Source organism: Bos indicus x Bos taurus, chromosome 17, assembly GCF_003369695.1.
Source record: "Bos indicus x Bos taurus breed Angus x Brahman F1 hybrid chromosome 17, Bos_hybrid_MaternalHap_v2.0, whole genome shotgun sequence".
In the NCBI taxonomy this organism is placed as follows: Eukaryota; Metazoa; Chordata; class Mammalia; order Artiodactyla; family Bovidae; genus Bos; species Bos indicus x Bos taurus.
The window spans coordinates 6,715,471-6,733,055 of NC_040092.1; the positions used below are offsets into that span (position 1 = coordinate 6,715,471).

Below are 17,585 nucleotides of genomic sequence, written 5' to 3' on the forward strand. Positions count from 1 at the left end.
GAAGACCCAGCACAGCCAAAAATAAAAATAAAAAAAAATTTTAACTGTGGAAAGTTAAAATGTCTGCCATCTCAGCCTCCCTAGAGAAGAGCTGTCTGAAGAGTGGGGCGGTGTTTTCTGGGGAGAATTGTTTATTTCGCCACGTCCTCTTTCCTCGTCTCTAGTGACTGGGAGTGGAGAAGGAAATGACAACCCACTCCAGTGTTCTTGCCCGGAGAATCCCAGGGATGGCGGAGCCTGGTGGGCTGCCGTCTATGGGGTTGCAAAGAGTCGGACACGACTGACGCGACTTAGCGGCAGCAGTGACTGGATGACATGAACTGGGAGGATGCCAGCTGCAGTTCTGGATGCTCAGAGAACCCATCCAGTCTCCCCCAACACGTGCAGAAAATGCCCTGTACTCACTTACTCATTTTCCCTAATGACCAGGGTCTCTTGGGGCCCCAAATTTTCAGAGACTCGGACTCCATTTTGATGGTGGCAGGGTTGGGGAGGGGGCGGAGGCATTAGAAGCAGCTTCACAGTTCCCAAAGGCCGTCTGTGATGGACAAGACATTCCCATGGGGACTACGGGTGGTGGTTCAGGGCACTGGGAAGGAGGTCCCAGGAGCCACGATACCCCCAGAGATCTCCAGGCACTAGAGAAGTCAGAAATCAGAATGTTTGAAGGGTGACCACTCAGCTGTGTGATACTGGGTAAGTTACCCAGCCTCTCTGAGCCTCAGCTTCCTTATCTATACTGGTTTGCCACTTACAGGGTTGCTGAGAGGCTTGATCACAAATCCAGGCAGACTGTGGGTGCTTACCGCTTGTTAGCTGTCACTCTGCCCAAGGTCATCCAGACCTTAGGGCTTGGCCAGCCTTGAACCCAGGGAGGTCTGGCTCTCCTGGTGTGTTCTTAACACCTCCCCAGGATCCTTTCGAAGTCTACTTCTCCTCCCCCTTCTCCCCCGACTCTTGTCACTACCTTAAACTCACAGCTAAATTGTAACAGAAGAAGGTTTTGTGGCAAATGGCTCAGCAAGATTTAGAAGCAACTTCTGGGAACATCTGCGGCACATGTTGATGAATTCCAGAGGACAAAACTGGGATCAACTCAGCTCACTGCCGAGATTTACGGTGGGGGTGAGAGAGGGGGAGGCGGGGGGCCTGGGTGTGGAGTAACACCCACCCACCGGGACCTCCAGGGCCCTCCCAGACCCTCCAGTTGCGTGTCTTTCAAAATCAGGAAGCTTAGGATTGAGGTTTTTGTCCATGCTCTTTCTGCTGGACTCTCAGAGGTCAAAAGATATTTTCACGGAGGTGGACACAGGAGAAATCCAGCGATGGATGTGCGAGGCAGGTTTCCAGGCAGCCGGAGAAATGTGCAGTGCCTGACAATCGGTCCGTGGGAGAGGGAGCTGGTGCGGGGGTGATGTGGTGGATGGGGGCGGGGGCAGGATACAGGCAGATATCAAGAGAGAAACGGGGACAGGCGGAGAAACAGAGAGAGACAGAGGGAAACAGAGACACAGAGAAACAGAGAAGAGACAGAAACACACAGAGAAGGGCAGAGAGAGAAGCAGAGACGGAGAGACAAAGAGACAGAATCAGAAGGAGAGAGGGCAGAAGGAAGGAGAGGAGAGGATATTTATTAACTTCAAGAGAAAGACAAGAGAGAGCCAAGAAAAAAGAGGAGGAAAAAAAGGGAAGAGGGGAACTTGAGGCGAGAAAGAGATCAAGATTAAAGAGAAAAAGGACATAGAGGAGAGAAAAGCTGAGGGGAGGGGAGAAAGGAGGTGGGAGGGATCTGATTTGCCAGAGAGGCCATTTCCCATATCTGTCTCCTGTGTTTTCCCTCCAGCAGGAGGGCTAAATTAGCAATAATCTCAGGCTTGTGGAAGCTCCGTACTCCAGTCTAGTATCGAGGCTGTGTTAGAGGTTTAGGGACCTGCTTTTTAGCCCACCATTTTCTGCCCCAAGGTAGACCCCTCTCCCAGGCACTCAGTGCTCTATCACAGGGCATGACTTTGGGAGGACCCTGTGAGACATCTGTAGCTGGAACCGGGCATATGATTTGCAAAATGAAAACACAGACCCCTTGTTCGAAAATTAAGACTTTCAAGACATTGGCAGCTGAGCAGTAAACCAAGCAGGGGGTTCTTCCAAGTACAGGATACCTACCACCCCCATTTAGGTACTGCAAGAGAGTGGGAGAGGAAAGAGCCCAGGGCCTCAGAGAATAGTAAGAGGCACTTGCTGTGGGCTTCTCTGTTGATTTCATTCATTCAGGAAACAGATATTTAACTGCTAGCCTGCGGCTACAGTCTTAACTATGGCAATAAACATCTTCATTTCTCAACTCTTTTCACATGCTAAGCACTTGCATTATTTCATTTTATTCTCGTTCATAAAAAGCCAACATGGCTGTTATTACTTCCAGCCCCATTTTATGAATGAGGAAACTGAGGCCACTGGTTGAAGTCCCAGGGCTATTAAGTGGTAAAGCCACACTCTTCACTGTCAAGGCCAGTCTGTCTCCTCTTCCAAACAGGACAGGAGATGTAAAGTGAGGCTCAGGAAAAAGGAGCGTCAGCTTCAGGATTTCTGTTGAACAGGGAGACTAGACCGACGGAAAGGAGAGTAGACTTTGAACAGGGGTAGGCGTTTTCACATAAACATAGGCGTTTTCACACCCTGGGGAATGGGCAGGATTGACGGGAAGCAACAAATCATGCCCCGCACCCCACCCCAAGCACAGCCCGGAGCACAGGAATGAGCAGAGTTCATAAATTCAGCCTTTGATGTGCAGTGAAACCGTCAGGTGCAAGGAGTTGCAGTTTCGTAAGTCTGGTTTGTTTTTTGAAGTCGCTAACACACCATATCAGGCTCCCTTGCTGTGGGCACCATTTGATGGATATCCTCCAGAACGGGGTTCTAAGCCTGGGGGTAGGAGTGGGCTCCGGTTCTCCTGTGTTTGGGTGTAGCTTTTCTGGTGGGTATTCTCCCCAAGCAGATGTGGAGTCAAGACCTTTTGGTCCTTCCCTCCCCCTCCCCACCCAGCCCCCAGCCGTGTCCTCAATGTGTCTTTTGTCTTTGGGAAAAACTTTAGCTAAAGAATAAATTTAATCCGAGGAATGAGAAAAATGCAAAAGTAAATTAAAAGCAGTCAGACAAGACAAAACAGCAATTGTTTAGTCATTAAGCACAAAGACCCTCATTTCCTCCTCAAGGGCTATAGATAATATTCTGAGCCATATCCTGTGAGCTGTACACGAAACTGAAACCCACACCTGGCGGAAGAAGTTAACCACATGATGACCGGACTGTAGCCAGGACATAAGCTGCCCCAATTCCAAGACTTGGCCTCAAGGAAATAGGGACAAACCAATCAATCCTAGAAGTGAAGATTAACTGTACTTAAAGCAGTCAAGATGATGCAGGTCAGACCACCGTGTGACCAATTTCGAGAAGGCTGTCAGAGCTGACAGTGCGTTTCTGCATGTAACTGCCTCCCCCAGCCTATAAAAATTCGTGCCCACTGATTGTCAGTGGAGGGCAGTCTGCCTCTGGACAGGCATCCACCCTCCCCACTGGATGCCAGCATGCAAAATAAAGCAAACTTTCCTTTCCACCAACCTGGTCCCTTCAATGGCTTTTGAACTGTGAGCAGCCGGACCCTGACTTTCAGTTACCAAAAATGACACTAAAAGGGAATGTTTGGGAGGTGATTCCAGGAAGCATCTGAAGGACAATAGGCAAGTAACCTTCAGAGGGGAAGGAAGACTATAGTGTGTTCTGAGCACTGGGCCACCTGATGCAAAGAGCCAACTCATTGTAAAAGACCCTGGTGCTGGGAAAGAGTGAGGGCAAGAGGAGAAAAAGGCAGCAGAGGATGAGATGGTTAGATAACATCACTGACTCAAGGGACATGAGTTTGAGCAAACTCCAGAAGATAGTGAAGGACAGAGAAGCCTGGTGTGCTGCAGTTCATGGGGTAACAATGAGTCAGATGCAACTTAGCCATTGAACAACAACTGAGCACTGGGAACTCTGGGGACAGCATAGAACATACCTCAGTTATTCCTCCCAAGGGAAGTGAGAACTGTGCTATTAATCCCTCAACTCCATCCCTCATTGGCTGAGAGCTGCTCCCAGGTGTATCTTACAGATGCCCTGTAAGCCACATAGAGCGTGTGATTCTTACCTGTGGGTCTTGACGTTCAGTGTATGAGTTATTACTAAATATAAAATACTATAAATTTTCATATATATATATGAAATGTGAATATGTGAATATGACTGCCTGAGTATGTTTGTTTGTGGGGAGAGGCAGGAACACAAGATCTATTTTCTCAACTACTTGACAAAAATAATGTTCCATTTAGTACTATATCTTTTAGTTTCAAGGGACAGACCCCAACTCAAGTTGGCTTCATCCCAAAGAGGTTTGGTTCAGATGATTCCAAAGGCCAGAAGAAGTGGGGCTGACTTTCAGTCCAATTGGATCCCAGAGACTCAACCACCTCACCAGGAATCGTGTCTTTTTCCCACTTCTGGGCCTTGTTTTTCTTGTTCTTCTTTTCATTGCCAGCCAAGCTTATCCCACGTGGAAGAAAGATGGCTGCCAGCAGGTCTGGGCATCCCTCTTGCAGCCTGGCAACTCCCCATGGAGATTGAGCCCACTTTGGGTCATGTGATCACCTCTGAGCTAATCCTGGAATCTCTGATTGGCCAGGCTGTGGTCTGCTCCAAGAGTCAGGCTGTAGGGTGGCTCCACCCAAGCACGTGGACTGAGATCCTCTCTCTCCCAGTGGCTCCCCAAAGTAAAATGGTGGAGCTCTTAGGAAGAGAAGGGAGCCTGTGTTTCCATTACAACCAGCATGTGGGGTGCTTTCCGCATAAAAGGAACTTCCCTTTTGGAAAATGTTGGGATATAGACCAAAATGTACCAGCATTTTCTTAAGAGATAAACAGTTGGTTACCCATGATTTGGGGATAAAATTGGGGTTCTTGCCTCATAATCTGATGAAATCATTTTGATTATATAAACCTCCCAGAGGAACCTCCAGTAGAAAATAGTTTAAAGTCAGGAAGGAGGGACTGTGGGGGAGGGAAACTGAGGCAGATTGAATACATCTCCATTGTAGAGAAGAGGTTCAGATGGAAGAGTCTCCTTCCAGGAGGGATCCCGCAGTACCATGGGTTAGAGTCCGACTGATAAGAAAAAAAGACTCTGAAACTGCTGGCAGAGTCTTTCAGATAAATAAGCACAGCGGTTCCCTACTGATTGTCCTTCACATTCTTCTTAGCTTGTGACACGACATTCTGCTGCAATAAACAACCCTTGTAAAAAATCCTCCACCCCTGGTGCCTTGTATTTCTGTGGGATAAGTGGAATAAATTATGATTTCGCACACCATAGGCTATAACTCAGCTTTAGAAAGAATGAGCTGGAGCTTTGTGTAATGACCTGGCGAGATGCTCAGGATAGATATGTCCTCTCGCTATCAAGGGGGATTTTTAAAAAGCAAGGTGCAGAATTTTTTCTCTTTTTTGAGGAAAATGAAATCTCTCCTTTGTCTTTTTAGGAGCGAAGGGAATGAATGGTGTGGAAGGAAACCCATCGCACAGTGAATATTACTGTTTTAAGGATGTGGGACTAGACTTGAGAAGGTTATTAGCTCACTTGCTAGTCTGGTGGATTGTGTGAATTGTTTTAATCTGCCTGGGCTATTTTTGTACACATATATTTCACATGCAAGCAAAAATGTAAAGACAGAAATAAATATGTGGCATTTATGAATGACCTCAAAGTAACAAACCTACCCTTTCTGCTGACCCCCGCTTCTGAAACAGTTGAGGAAGGAGGTCCAGGTTGGGGGTTGGGGAAATGAACAGGCATATCTTGCTTTTGCAGAAGAGGGTGGTAGGGTTGGTAGATAAAATATCCAGTTAAATGTGAATTTCACATAAAGGATGAATACATTTTAGTATAAGTGTATCCCTAACTGCACGTTCCCACTGGCTCAGCTTGGGTCATGTGACCATCTTGGGACTAATCAAGGAAACTCTGATTGCTCAGAGGGTACTCAGGTGCTCACAGACTCAGAACTTACTTACACTACAGAGTTACATATATTAAAAAATCTGATTTTCAAATTTAACTGGTGTCCTAGAGTTTTATTTTCTAAATTCGGTGACTCGATGTGAAAGGAAGGAAGATGTCCGGTGGGGGGTGGGGGTGGTGAGCAGCGGGCCCCAGTTCTAGAGCGGGAGAGCGCGTTAAAGTTTGGGGAGGGAGAGAGATGAGGACAGGTGCCCAGGAACATGAGACTCTTGGGGACAGAACTGGAGACAGAGGATTTAAAATAAGTTTCCTTGGCAGATATGCCTCCCCCTCAGTTCCCTTGAGGGACCGTCAATAGAATTCAATTCTCACCAGGCTTCCCTGGTGGCTCAGATGGTAAAGAATCCACCTGCAATGAGAAGACCTGGGTTCAATCCCTGGGTTGGGAAGATCCGCTGGAGAAGAAAATGGCTACCCACTCCAGTATTCTTGCCTGGAGAATCCCACGGACAGAAGAGCCTGGCAGGCTAGTCCCTGGCGTCACAAAGAGTCGGACGCGACTGAGTGACTAATATTTGTGAACTTAGAGTGGTTGAGGGTGAATGAGCCCTGGGTCCAAGGTGAGCCCATTTTTTAACCATAACCCCTTTGGCCCGGGTCTGTTTCGTGGGCAAGGAGGAAGAACCAGGGACGTTTGTTTCTCTTTCTCTGTCAAGAGTCAAGGGCAGTGCACTCATCCTTCAAATTGAAAACCATTGTATCAGAAACAATGCATCTCATCGGATGACTTTGTCCACAGGGAATGACCCACAGGCAGTGACGCGTGCCTGTCCTTTAGGATTAGGCAGACCTTCAACTAAAGCCAGGCGGAGGTTGCCACCTGGTGGAGGAAAGCTACCCAGACCCTTGCAACCAGTCATACTTTGGTTGATATTCTTTCTTCACAAATACTTAAGAATGCCTGTGTCAGGCAACAATGTTGCCAACAGTAGTATTAATAGCATTGTCTTAAAATGGGAATTTCTGGGGCTTTCTGGTGGTTGAGTGGTTAAGACTTTACACTCCCAATGCAGGGGGCCACGGGTTCGACCCCTGGTTGGGGAACTAAGACCCCGCCTGCCATAGGGTGTGGCCAAAAAAAAAAAAAAAAAAAGATAAAGGACTTTTATTGTGTGTTTTTTTTAAGTTGTACATTAAAAAATAAATAAAATGGGTATTTCTTAGTTGAATGTAAATAAAAACTTAGAAATGTGAGGAAATAAAAAATAGGTCTTTAAAACTTGTAAGCCATGAAATTCATATTAAAGCTACTTTTTCTGTCCTGTGCCATCTTTTAGGTCAGAAGGTTAGTAAATCTTGGACAGACTCATAACAAGGAGAGAGAAAGATGGGGAGAAGAGGGAAGACATCGGAGGGAGGTGAGAGACTTGGAATGGGAGGTTGGTGGGGGCACAGGAGCTGAAACATTGATAGAACTTTCCAGAAAGTGGCATTCATACCTTATCTTTGCTTTTAGGTTCTGCTTGGGTGAAATATTTTCTCTGTTTATACAGTTTCTGAACATACAGAACCATCACCTGTGTTCACGGAGCTGGTTTCCAGCATTATTATTCTTGGGACAGGTAGGTGGATGTTGGCGCCATCAGAGGCCCAGAGTTTTCTATCCACTTAGTATCTGTCCATGCTTAGTGTCTTGCCTTTGTCCTCATGCTGGAGTCTTTCATTGCATGATGGACACTCAAGTCCTGAAGCATCATGACTAGGTTCAGAAAGGAGGAAACAGGGAGCAGGGATGTTGGTGCTGTATCAGCTGAGTCTGTCCCCTCTTCCCAGGAAGGCAAAGACTTTCGTAGACAACCCTCCCTCCCCAGCAACACACACACACACACACACACACACACACACACACACACACACAGCCAACTTCAGCTAATGCGCATTGACCAGAAGGAGTTAGAAGATCAACCCTAACACCAAAGGAGGCTGGGGAAATGGGTAACAGGATTGTCATAATTGAAACCAACCGTGACCTGTTGTTGGAAGATGGGCTCATGGCTGCTGTTGTTGCTGAGCAAAACTGAAGTTCTGTTAGCAGAGAGCAGAGAAACAGACATTGGATAGGGTGACTTTCAGTGTCTGCCCCAACATTCTATCACTTTTTCCTCCCACACACAGGGATGTAGAAGCCCCATACCAGGGAGCTTCACAATGATGTAGAAAGACATCTCCTTCCTATTGGGGTCCCTCACCCCAATATGCTGCTTATCATTGATTGAGTCAAGATTCAGACTCAGAGCTCTAGCTCCTAACCACTGCTGAGTCCAGCCAAACACCTCCGGGGACAAAGCCAAGAGAGGCTGACACTGCATTCAGGGGGTCCATGGGATAAAAGCCTGCTTGGGTTCTGGGTGCTCCAGGAGGGAGCGGCACTGCTCAGGCTGGCCTGCAGGCATTCCTACCCTGGACATGGACCAGGAGCCGGACCTCCTGCGTTCCTTCCCTCATGGACAAGCTGTGTGGACTTGGGCGAGTGACTTGGCCTCTCTGAGCCTCAGGCGCCACATCTGTAATGACAATAATTTTACTAAGAGTAGAGCCCAAATGAGAGATTAAAGGGCATCAAATAACTAGCAAACCCAAAAGAGAGAGGGCTTCCCTGGTGGTTCAGTAGTAAAGAATCTGCCTATCAATGCAGGAGATGCAGGTTCGATTCCTGGGTGGGGAAGATCCCCTGCAGAAGGAAGTGGCAACCCACTCCAGTGTTCTTGCCCGTCAAATCCCATGGACAGAGGAGGCTGTCGGGCTACGGCCCATGGGATCACTAAAGAGTCGGACAGGACTGAGCGACTGAACAACAACAAATTTAAAATGTAGGAAAAAACGAAACGGCACGCAGTCAACAAATGCTAGTGACTAGGACTATAATGGTTATTGTTGCTGTACTATCCTGGGAGGGGTCTCACTGGTCACTGCCTTAGGGTTATCTTGCTTCTGGCCCAAGGCAGCCCGTACTGCTCAGTTTGAAGCGCATTTACTGGTGCGGGTGGGTTCCAGTCTCAGGGAGAGTTCTTGTCTCTCCACTACTGTTCTAAACCTGCAGGCAGTCGGGCCTGGGAAACAGACTCTCGGTTTCCGAAAGTATCCTAGGCACACTACCTTGTCGTCTTTATCTAGTCTGTCCTTCCTCCTCGTCTCCGTTCCAGGACTGATTGAGTGACAGGCCTATGGGTGAGTCAGCCCCACCCTGGTCCCGCCAGCGGCCCCGCCCCCTAGGAAGGTTCTCCCCGGAGGACCTATCAGAAGCCCCGCCCCTTCGTTTCATCGCGGAAGATGATTGGACAGCTGCGAGGAAGGAGCACGCCCCCACCACCACAGGGATGCTACCGCACGTGCCTCTCCAGCCCTTTCTCCATTTGTTGTGAGTTGTCCCTGAGATCTAGAGCGACCTTGGAGACCCTGTTCCCCTAATCCTTGAGAATTACTTAAGCTTTGGATTCGATTCCCCACGTGGCCGCCGGAGAGAACATTAAACAGAGTCCAGTCCTGTCTCCCTGCTTGGGGTCTGTCCCCTTGCACCCTCTCCGCCCCTCTCCCACCAAGCAACCCCCTCGCTCCACCTTCCAGCCACACTGGCCTTGTCCTTCAAAGAGGACAAACTCCCATCGGCCTCCCTCTGCCCCGAGGATTCCCCAGCAGCCCGGTATGGCTCTATTCCTCTAAAATCACCTCCTTGATCGCTCACCCCCAATCCCCCTCCGCACCTGGCTCCTCCCGGCACTTGTCATTCTTGGCACGAATCGTGGCTTGCAGTCATCTATCAGGATTTCTCTACTTTCTTCTGGGTACCACTTGGAGCATCGCTTTGTCAAATGGAGACATGCTAGTGATGGTTAATTGTATGTGTCAACTTTACTGGGCTAAGGGGTGCTCAGCTAAGGCTAAGGGGTGAGTCTGTAAGGGTGTCTCCCCTAAAGATTAGCGTTTGAATTGGGAAACTGAGTTACAAAGATCACCCCCACCTAGGCAGGTGGGCATCTTCCAATCCACAGAGAACAAAAGGTGGAGGATGGAGAATTTGCTGGGCTTGAGGTAGAACATCTCTGTTCTCCTGCTCTTGGACATGGATGCTACTGGTATGTCCTGGATGGTGGTGTGTCTGATGACGGCAGTGGACACACTGTTCTGCACTTTCCCAGAACCATTCCCGAGCTGGCAGTCCTGCCTTGGCATCAAAGTGTCAGTATGTGTCACCCCAGTCAAATCCCCAGAAGCAGGAAACAGTTCCCTCGGTGCCATCCTGGAGTGTTTATAACAAAACCCCCATAGCTTTGACTCTTTTTCGTTTGTTTTATTAGCATCAATATATACAAAGTGGAAAATGACTTCATTATTTTAGCTTAGAAATTTTGTTTTGCATTTAATTTGGGCAAAAAAATGGAAATGAAAACTCCCCAGGAGAAAGCCTACCTACCTTTGGGGGCTCTAAACAACTCAATAAAACCTGACCTCAAATGACCCAGTGACCTCAAAAAGCATAGGAAAGTCAGACCCTTTGGGTTGACCCTAAAGAAAAAGTCATTTTTACCAAGGCTCACACTCAGCCTCAATCTACCCATGTGTTTGCCAAGTCCCGTCCACGTATACAACCATTTGGGTCACGCAGCCACTTTGTTTCTTGCTGGGCTGTTTGGCAGTTTCCAAAGCCATCAGCCTGAGGTTCTGCAGGCTCTCCAAGGAGCTGGCTTCAAAAGATCATTTTTTAAAGCATGTCTGTGGAACTAAGTAAGGATGGCCATCAAGTAGCGACCGGAATACTTATGTTGGCTAAATAATTCTACCCTCTACCCCTGAAAAAAGCAGAAGGATGAGTTCCAAGCTGAAGAGGATTGAGTGTGTGCCTTTTAAAGCACAAGGTGGTAGCTGGCAGATACAGCTTATACGAATTAGCATGTAATACACACCATCACATGCATTCTTTGAAGCTCGAAATCTCTGTAAACGTATTTCCCCGATGTTTTACAAAGGGTAGCTTGTAGGACGGTTCAGTCCGTTCTCGAGTTTCTCAGGATTGTAGCCTATTCAAAAATATTTAATCCCAGCAGATTTTAACATTGATCTTAGAAAAACAGACATGACAGGAGCTGAAGTGAGATGCCTGGTAAATTTTTGGCATGATTATCATGATTTGTTTCACCTTTACATATTACAAAGACACATTCAGATATTTGAGAAAGAAAAATAGACACCAACCTGTCCTTCAATCACACTATACCTTGTCAAGCTTGCATGATCCAACTTTTGGCTTAAACAAACTTTTAAAACATGGTTACAGGAGCTGTACTACTAAGACAGAACTGATACATTGGAATCCTTAAAAAAAAAAAAAGAAAACAAAACTCCACCTCTCTACTCTTTCCAACAGCCAGTAAGAAAGCCTAGGCCATAGCTTGGCCAGTTTTAGGGAACGGGGTTAGAATGAAGATTTTATTTTTTGTCAGTCTGTACGAAAGGCAAACGTTTAGTGTTCACGTAACCATAGTCTGTTCTAATATTAAATGTCATTAATAGACTTCTTCATTCTGGATGACCCAGGGTTAGGGCTAAATCAGCCACAAATAGATATCAAAGCAACGACTGGATTCTGCCTTTTTTTTTTAAAAAGGGTTTGCATTATTTGCATTGCTGCTGTTTCTCCAGACATGACATTGCTCACTAACAGTCTGGAACATTTCTCCTCTGGTTCTTTCATAGAATGGGGTGGACTCTGGGCGGATGGAAGGCAGCGTTTTATGGCCTCTTGCTGTGCATCATGAGTGCATGCTGGAAGGAGCAAGTGTGCAGGATCCTTTTCTGGCAGAAGGAAAATATAGTGGGCCTCAGACCCCCCGAGACTGAGGACCACGGTCCTGCTGGGAGGAGGGTGTATGTGTCTGTGTGTCTGCAAAGCCAACTGCTCTATTCTGTTCCAGAGGCTTTCTAAGCAAGCGTCCAAGACGTGGACTCCAGGCCATTGCCCCAAAGGCAGGGCAGCCTGAAAAGCCTTTCAATGTTTGAAAACCGGCTGATTTAAAACAATTCTAGAGAGCATGAGAAGGTGCCAGAGAGGACCCCCAAACCACCAGGCTGGTGCACCTCTCTGAGCCATCAGCCATCACTTGGGAGATGAACTAGCCTCACATGGGCTATTACTTCCGAGCATCCTTACCCCTTGCCTTCTCTTTACACCTATATTTAGAAAAAAAAATCTTCCAGATAATCACATGCTCACCAGTCCTATTGGGGTGGGGCAAAGGACCCTGATAAAATACCAGGATGCTCACAGGATTAATGAGCTGCTGAGAAGCCCTTCCCGGCCTGAAACTTCTCCTTCCCTCCTCATTGGAGTGCAAATAGTATGATGGGATGCCATGGAGGTTTTAAATCCCCTTTCCTATTTCTAAGCACCTCCATGGTCAAGCATTCACACCACCATTCAACATCTGGCTAGAGCTTCAGAGAACAGAAAAGCAGTTTCTTCCTATGGGACCCTCCCTCCAAAATACTTAAATGTAAGGGTCTTCTGAAGGTGCCACCTTGCTTGAATCTCCACTATTTTAAGGGCTCTGGCGTTCCAGCATCCCGGGAGGGCATCAGAGCTCATCTCTGGATTCCTCCTATGCAACCCTATACCCTTTTAACTATACAGGCAACATTCCTCATGCCTCCAAAGCATGCAGATCAATCATCACAGCTTGAGGGTGGCCTTGCTGAACACAGTGATCGCTGGCCCTGGGGGCATAAATTACCTGCTCTTTCATCATTGGAAGAGTGTCACGGAAAAGAACATTTTATCCACTCCATTCCCTTACCCAGCGATCCCCCTCATCCAGTTCTTCACTGGAATTCAAATCGCTCATCTTCTCTGAAAACTTTCCTTTGTCATCTGTCACCTTTATAGAAAGAAAACATTTTCTTAGTTTGCCAGCAGCCAGGGAGGCTGGGGTGGTGAAAGAGAATGTTCATGTCACAACTTTGCTGCCCCCAGAGGGGCCGGGGGGAAGAAGCTGGGGCGAATCCTTTGAGAAGCCCGGGAAATCGGAAGGATGGATGCAGACTGATTTTGGAGCAGAGCTGTTTAAGTCTCCGTGCCAAATTCCAACCCCAGTTAATTCAACAAGAAATACCCCTTTCCAACCTAACCTTAGATTTGTACGAAAACACCATGGGCATGGATCCTGAAGATGCATGCAATCTGATGCAGCCGTAGTTGCTTATGGGAGAGACAGCCTGTTGCGTTCTGTTTTTTTCCCCTCTTCCCTCAGCTGCTGCGTTTGCCGTTTTACAGGTCCTCCACCCGCCTTCACGACTGAGGCCGTGCCACGAATTTGGCTGCAGCTGCTATACATCCAACCACACACCTAAACTCGATTTTAAATATAATAAATACAGCGAAGAAAACAGTAAGTCTCCAGTAAAGAGTCTAAAGAAAAGCCAGCCGACACTCCGGGGTTTCCATCAAATGCCACATGGTCTCTAGATGGGTCTCTCAAGGAGGTTGTAGCTGCGTTCGTATTTGTACGTTCCCGTCCCACGTGGAGCTCTCTCTAGATGGAAACTTCGTACTCTCTGGTTTCCTGTGAGAAAGCGGAGCACAGATCTGGTGACCCCTTGTGTGGCAGAGGGACTCCTGGCATGGTTCTGGATCTCCACTCCTCCCTGTACCCAGCACTGGACAGAGGACTTTGCAGTGCTCTTGGCTCTGGCCTTGACCTGCTTTTGCCAGTGGGTTATGGTAAAGTGGGGCTTAAAGAGTACATGTGTGTTTCTGCCTGTGTCTGCCCTTCTGCCATCAACATAAGCGGAACATGCCTTGATGGCCTCTGGCACGATCAAGATGCTGATGAGAAGATGAGAGTTCTGGACAGCAGAGTTGGGTCACTGGCCAACAAGCCAGTCCCAGATGTGTACGTGAGGGCTGCTGAACCAGGACTACTGCCCAGCTGAAACTAGCCAAAAACACTGTCCCATGGATTGATGAGCAAATTAATGCTTTTTGGTTTGAGCGACTGACTTTAGGGGCTGTTTGTTACTCAGCATTATCATAGTTCTAGGTGACTGATACACAAAAGTCTAATACACATAATGATACACATGAGTCTTAATAAGGTCTACTTTCCAAAGTACTATTTTTCGTCAGCTTGACCTTCTTTGAGGATTCAGAAACAAGCTACATATGTGTAAAATAACATATGACTTTGTCTTACCAGTGGCAAATCTAAAATGACCACAACATGTAGGCAGCAATCAGTTCCATTTCTCCAATATTCACTGAGTGTGTGTGATACACTCCAGGCTCCCAGGGCAGAGAAGGGAGATACAGGAGTCAGAGACTTGGACCTGGAAGGGGTTGCTGTCATATGCTTTAATGGAAGTCTGTATTTCCCACTGGGTCAACACAGATAAGCAATTCTGTCTGTGTTTCATGGTAGATGAGACTGTGGTGGGAAGACTCCAAGGTGGTCCTCATGATCCCCATCCGCCTGGCTTTCACATGCTTGTATGATCCCTTCCCCTTAACTGTGGACACAACCTATGACTTGCTTCTAAGCAACAGAGTACAGAAAAGGTGTTAGGATGTCACGTCTGTATTTTATATTTTATAGGACTGTGGCTTCCTCTTACAAGGAGACTCTCTCTCTCTCTGATTTTGAAAAACCAAACTGCTATGTTGTGAGTCGTTCTACAAGAGGGACACACGGAAAAGAACTGAGGTTGACAGCCTACAAGAAACTGAGCCCCTCGGTCCAACAACCTGCAAGGAACTGGATGCCATCAGCATCCATGTGAGCTTGGATGTGATCCTTCCACAGTCAAGCCTCAGATGAGAACGTAGCCTCGACTGACACCTTAACTGCAGCCTGTGAGTCCTGGAGGAGAGGACCTGCATAAGCTGTTCCTGGACTCCTTACCTACACAATCTATGAAGTAATAAATGGGTGCCTTTTCAGGTTCCTAAATTTGCAGTAATATTGTCACACACCAATCAATAACCAGCGCAGGAGCTCAGAGTAAGTGGGAGTGCGAGAAGGTTAGCAGGGACAAGGAACAAGTCAAGTTTATGCCCCCCAAGTACTGGGAGACAATTGTACACCATCACACAGTGAATTTGAAGGGCTGTGATGCTGCAGAATCACAAGTAGTCTTCTGGGGTCTTGGTGGGGATCAGCCACTGGCCATGCCTTTCTGTCAGCGGCATCGTGAGCAAGAGGAAATTAAGCCTCTTGTTTTGATGTCCACGAGTTCAGAGCAAAGAGGGAGATCCCGGGGAGAGAAGGGAGACCGACTCACCCCCGTCTCATAGATGGGGTTGTCGAACTCGGTCTCCACGGTGATCTGGCTGTAGGGGTGGGAATACATCAGAGGCAGGCGGAGGTTGGAGTAGTAACGGCACCTGGAGAGAGGCGGTCAAGGGGACAGAAGTGACTTCTCCTGCACAAGGAGACCTCAGCTTGCTGGTCATTGAGGGGGTTGAGAGCCCCCATCCCCACCCGGAGCCCCGCCGTACCTGGTGATGTAAATGTAGGCTCCTCCCAGCAGTAAGGAGATGATGAGGACAGGGATGAAGATAGCCAGAGCCATGTTTCCTCCTTCCAGAGATGTCTCTGCTGCCGCTTCTGCTACTGAACACACAGCCGGTGAGGGTACCCGGCGCCCAGCGCGGGGCCCCGCCCTCCCAGCCCTGCACCTACTCCAGGAGCTAATGCCGGAGTGGGTGAAAGCCTTCCTCCTTGGAGAGCTGTCTCCAGAAGGGAGAAGAGGCGGAGACTGGAGGAAACGGGGCTGGTCCTTTGCAACAGAGCCCAGACTCAGCCCTGGATGGGGTGGTCATGGACACCATGGAGAATTACACGCTTTTAACTCGGCTCAGTTGGTAAAGAATCCGCCTGGAATACAGGAGACCCATGTTCGATTTCTGGGTCAGGAAGATCCCGTGGAGAAGGGATAGGCTGCCCACTCCAGTATTCTTGGGCTTCCCTTATGGCTCAGCTGGTAAAGAATCTGCCTGCAATGTGGGAGACCTGGGTTTGGTCCCTGGGTTGGGAAGATCCCCTGGAGAAGGGAAAGGCCATCCACTCCAGTATTCTTGCCTGGAGAGTTCCATGGACTATACAGTCCACGGGGTTGCACAGTCCGACACGACTCAGCGACTTTCACTTTCAATTCGTTTCTTCTAGGGAGGGGTGAGGTGATTAACAGTTACAATCTGGTTAAAACCGAATCCAAGGGAAGACTTGGAGAAAACTCGAAACGTGCTAACTGGAAAGGCAGGTTTGCTCGACTTCAAGAGAAGACAGGGTTGTGTCTAGAATGGCAGGTCCCCTCCAGACCTGCTTAATCAGACTCACCAGCAGAGGGCGCTGGGCAGTCAGGTCAGTGCGCGGTACCCACACGCCCCATGACACCCCAACTGTGCCAACTCGGGTTTGATTCTCAGAGGCCGCGGCTGCACACTCCCGGGTAACCCTCTCGGCCTCACCTGGAGCCCTCCACTATCTCCCAGTAATCTGCAGAAATCACAGGAACTATCAGAACTGACGGAGGACGAGATGGCTGGACGGCATCATCGACTCCACGACAGGAGTTTGAGCAAACTCTGGGAGATAGTGAAGGAAGGGGACCCTGACGTGCTACAGTCCATGGGGTCGCGAAGAGTTGGACACGACTGAGTGACTGAACAACAACAAAATGATAATTCAGTGTGGAGGTGAAGGGGGGATGGGGGTGTTTTCCCAGCAAAGCCCCGCATCCCTTTTGGACACTTGACCTCCGTTTTTCTCTGCCATTCTCTGTGGCCATGTCTAACAGAGCTCGGCTGCATGCCAATCTATAATCCATTAACTGCCACTGTTTGGGCCTGAAAAATCAATTTTAATACCTATGATAAATGCGTGAGCACAGAACATCACAATGGCATCATGCCCTCTGAACATCATGCCCCCAGGCGTTTGAGACGTTCTCACGGTTCACAGGTTCTTGGAAGACAGCAAAGGAAGGGCCTGAGTTGAGCATAAATGCCCTGTTTTTCCAGCGGACTGGCTAATACAGGCTCTGTTCCTGTACACACTTGAGCCCCAGTTCCATCTGCTCGGATTAAAATGTCATCTGTTGCAAGAGAGTGCAACTCATGACATGTAATTCCTACCGCCCCAGATTCTAAGTGAACTGCGTATAGTCAGAAAGACAAGCGGCTCCAGAAATAATTTAGAAATCATCCAGTTGGTTAAACTTAAAAGATAGTTAATTTGTTTTGGCTGTGCTGGGTCTTCGCTGCTGCACAGACTTTTCTCTAGTTGCGGCGAGTGGGTTTCTCATTGCTGTGGCTTCTCCTGCTGTGGAGCACGGGCTTAGGGAGCACCATCTTCAGTAGTCCTGGTGCACAGGCTTGGTTGCTCCGTAGCACGTGGGATCTTCCTGGATCAGGAATTGAACCTGTGTCTCCTGCACTGGCAGGTGGATTCTTTACCACAGAGCCACCAGGGAAGCCCTAAAACTTTTT

General features: G+C 48.1%; 1 protein-coding gene across 3 annotated transcripts in view; it reads right to left on the reverse strand.

Annotated features, from left to right (window-relative positions):
- Window positions 1-10,376: 10,376 nt before the first annotated feature.
- SEZ6L (seizure related 6 homolog like) overlaps window positions 10,377-17,585 on the reverse strand; it is a 191,487-nt gene continuing 184,278 nt past the window's right edge. Inside the window, exons 15-17 of one of the 3 annotated variants that reach the window (XM_027566454.1) lie at window positions 15,594-15,702; window positions 15,377-15,479; window positions 10,377-13,662 (exon numbers count right to left, since the gene is read on the reverse strand). In XM_027566454.1, the coding sequence (XP_027422255.1) occupies window positions 13,633-13,662; window positions 15,377-15,479; window positions 15,594-15,702 (242 nt within the window). In that variant the 3' untranslated portion in view covers window positions 10,377-13,632. Of the gene's footprint in view, window positions 13,663-15,376; window positions 15,480-15,593; window positions 15,709-17,585 lie in introns of all 3 variants that reach the window. The other 2 variants (XM_027566453.1, XM_027566452.1) reach the window with 2 other exon arrangements.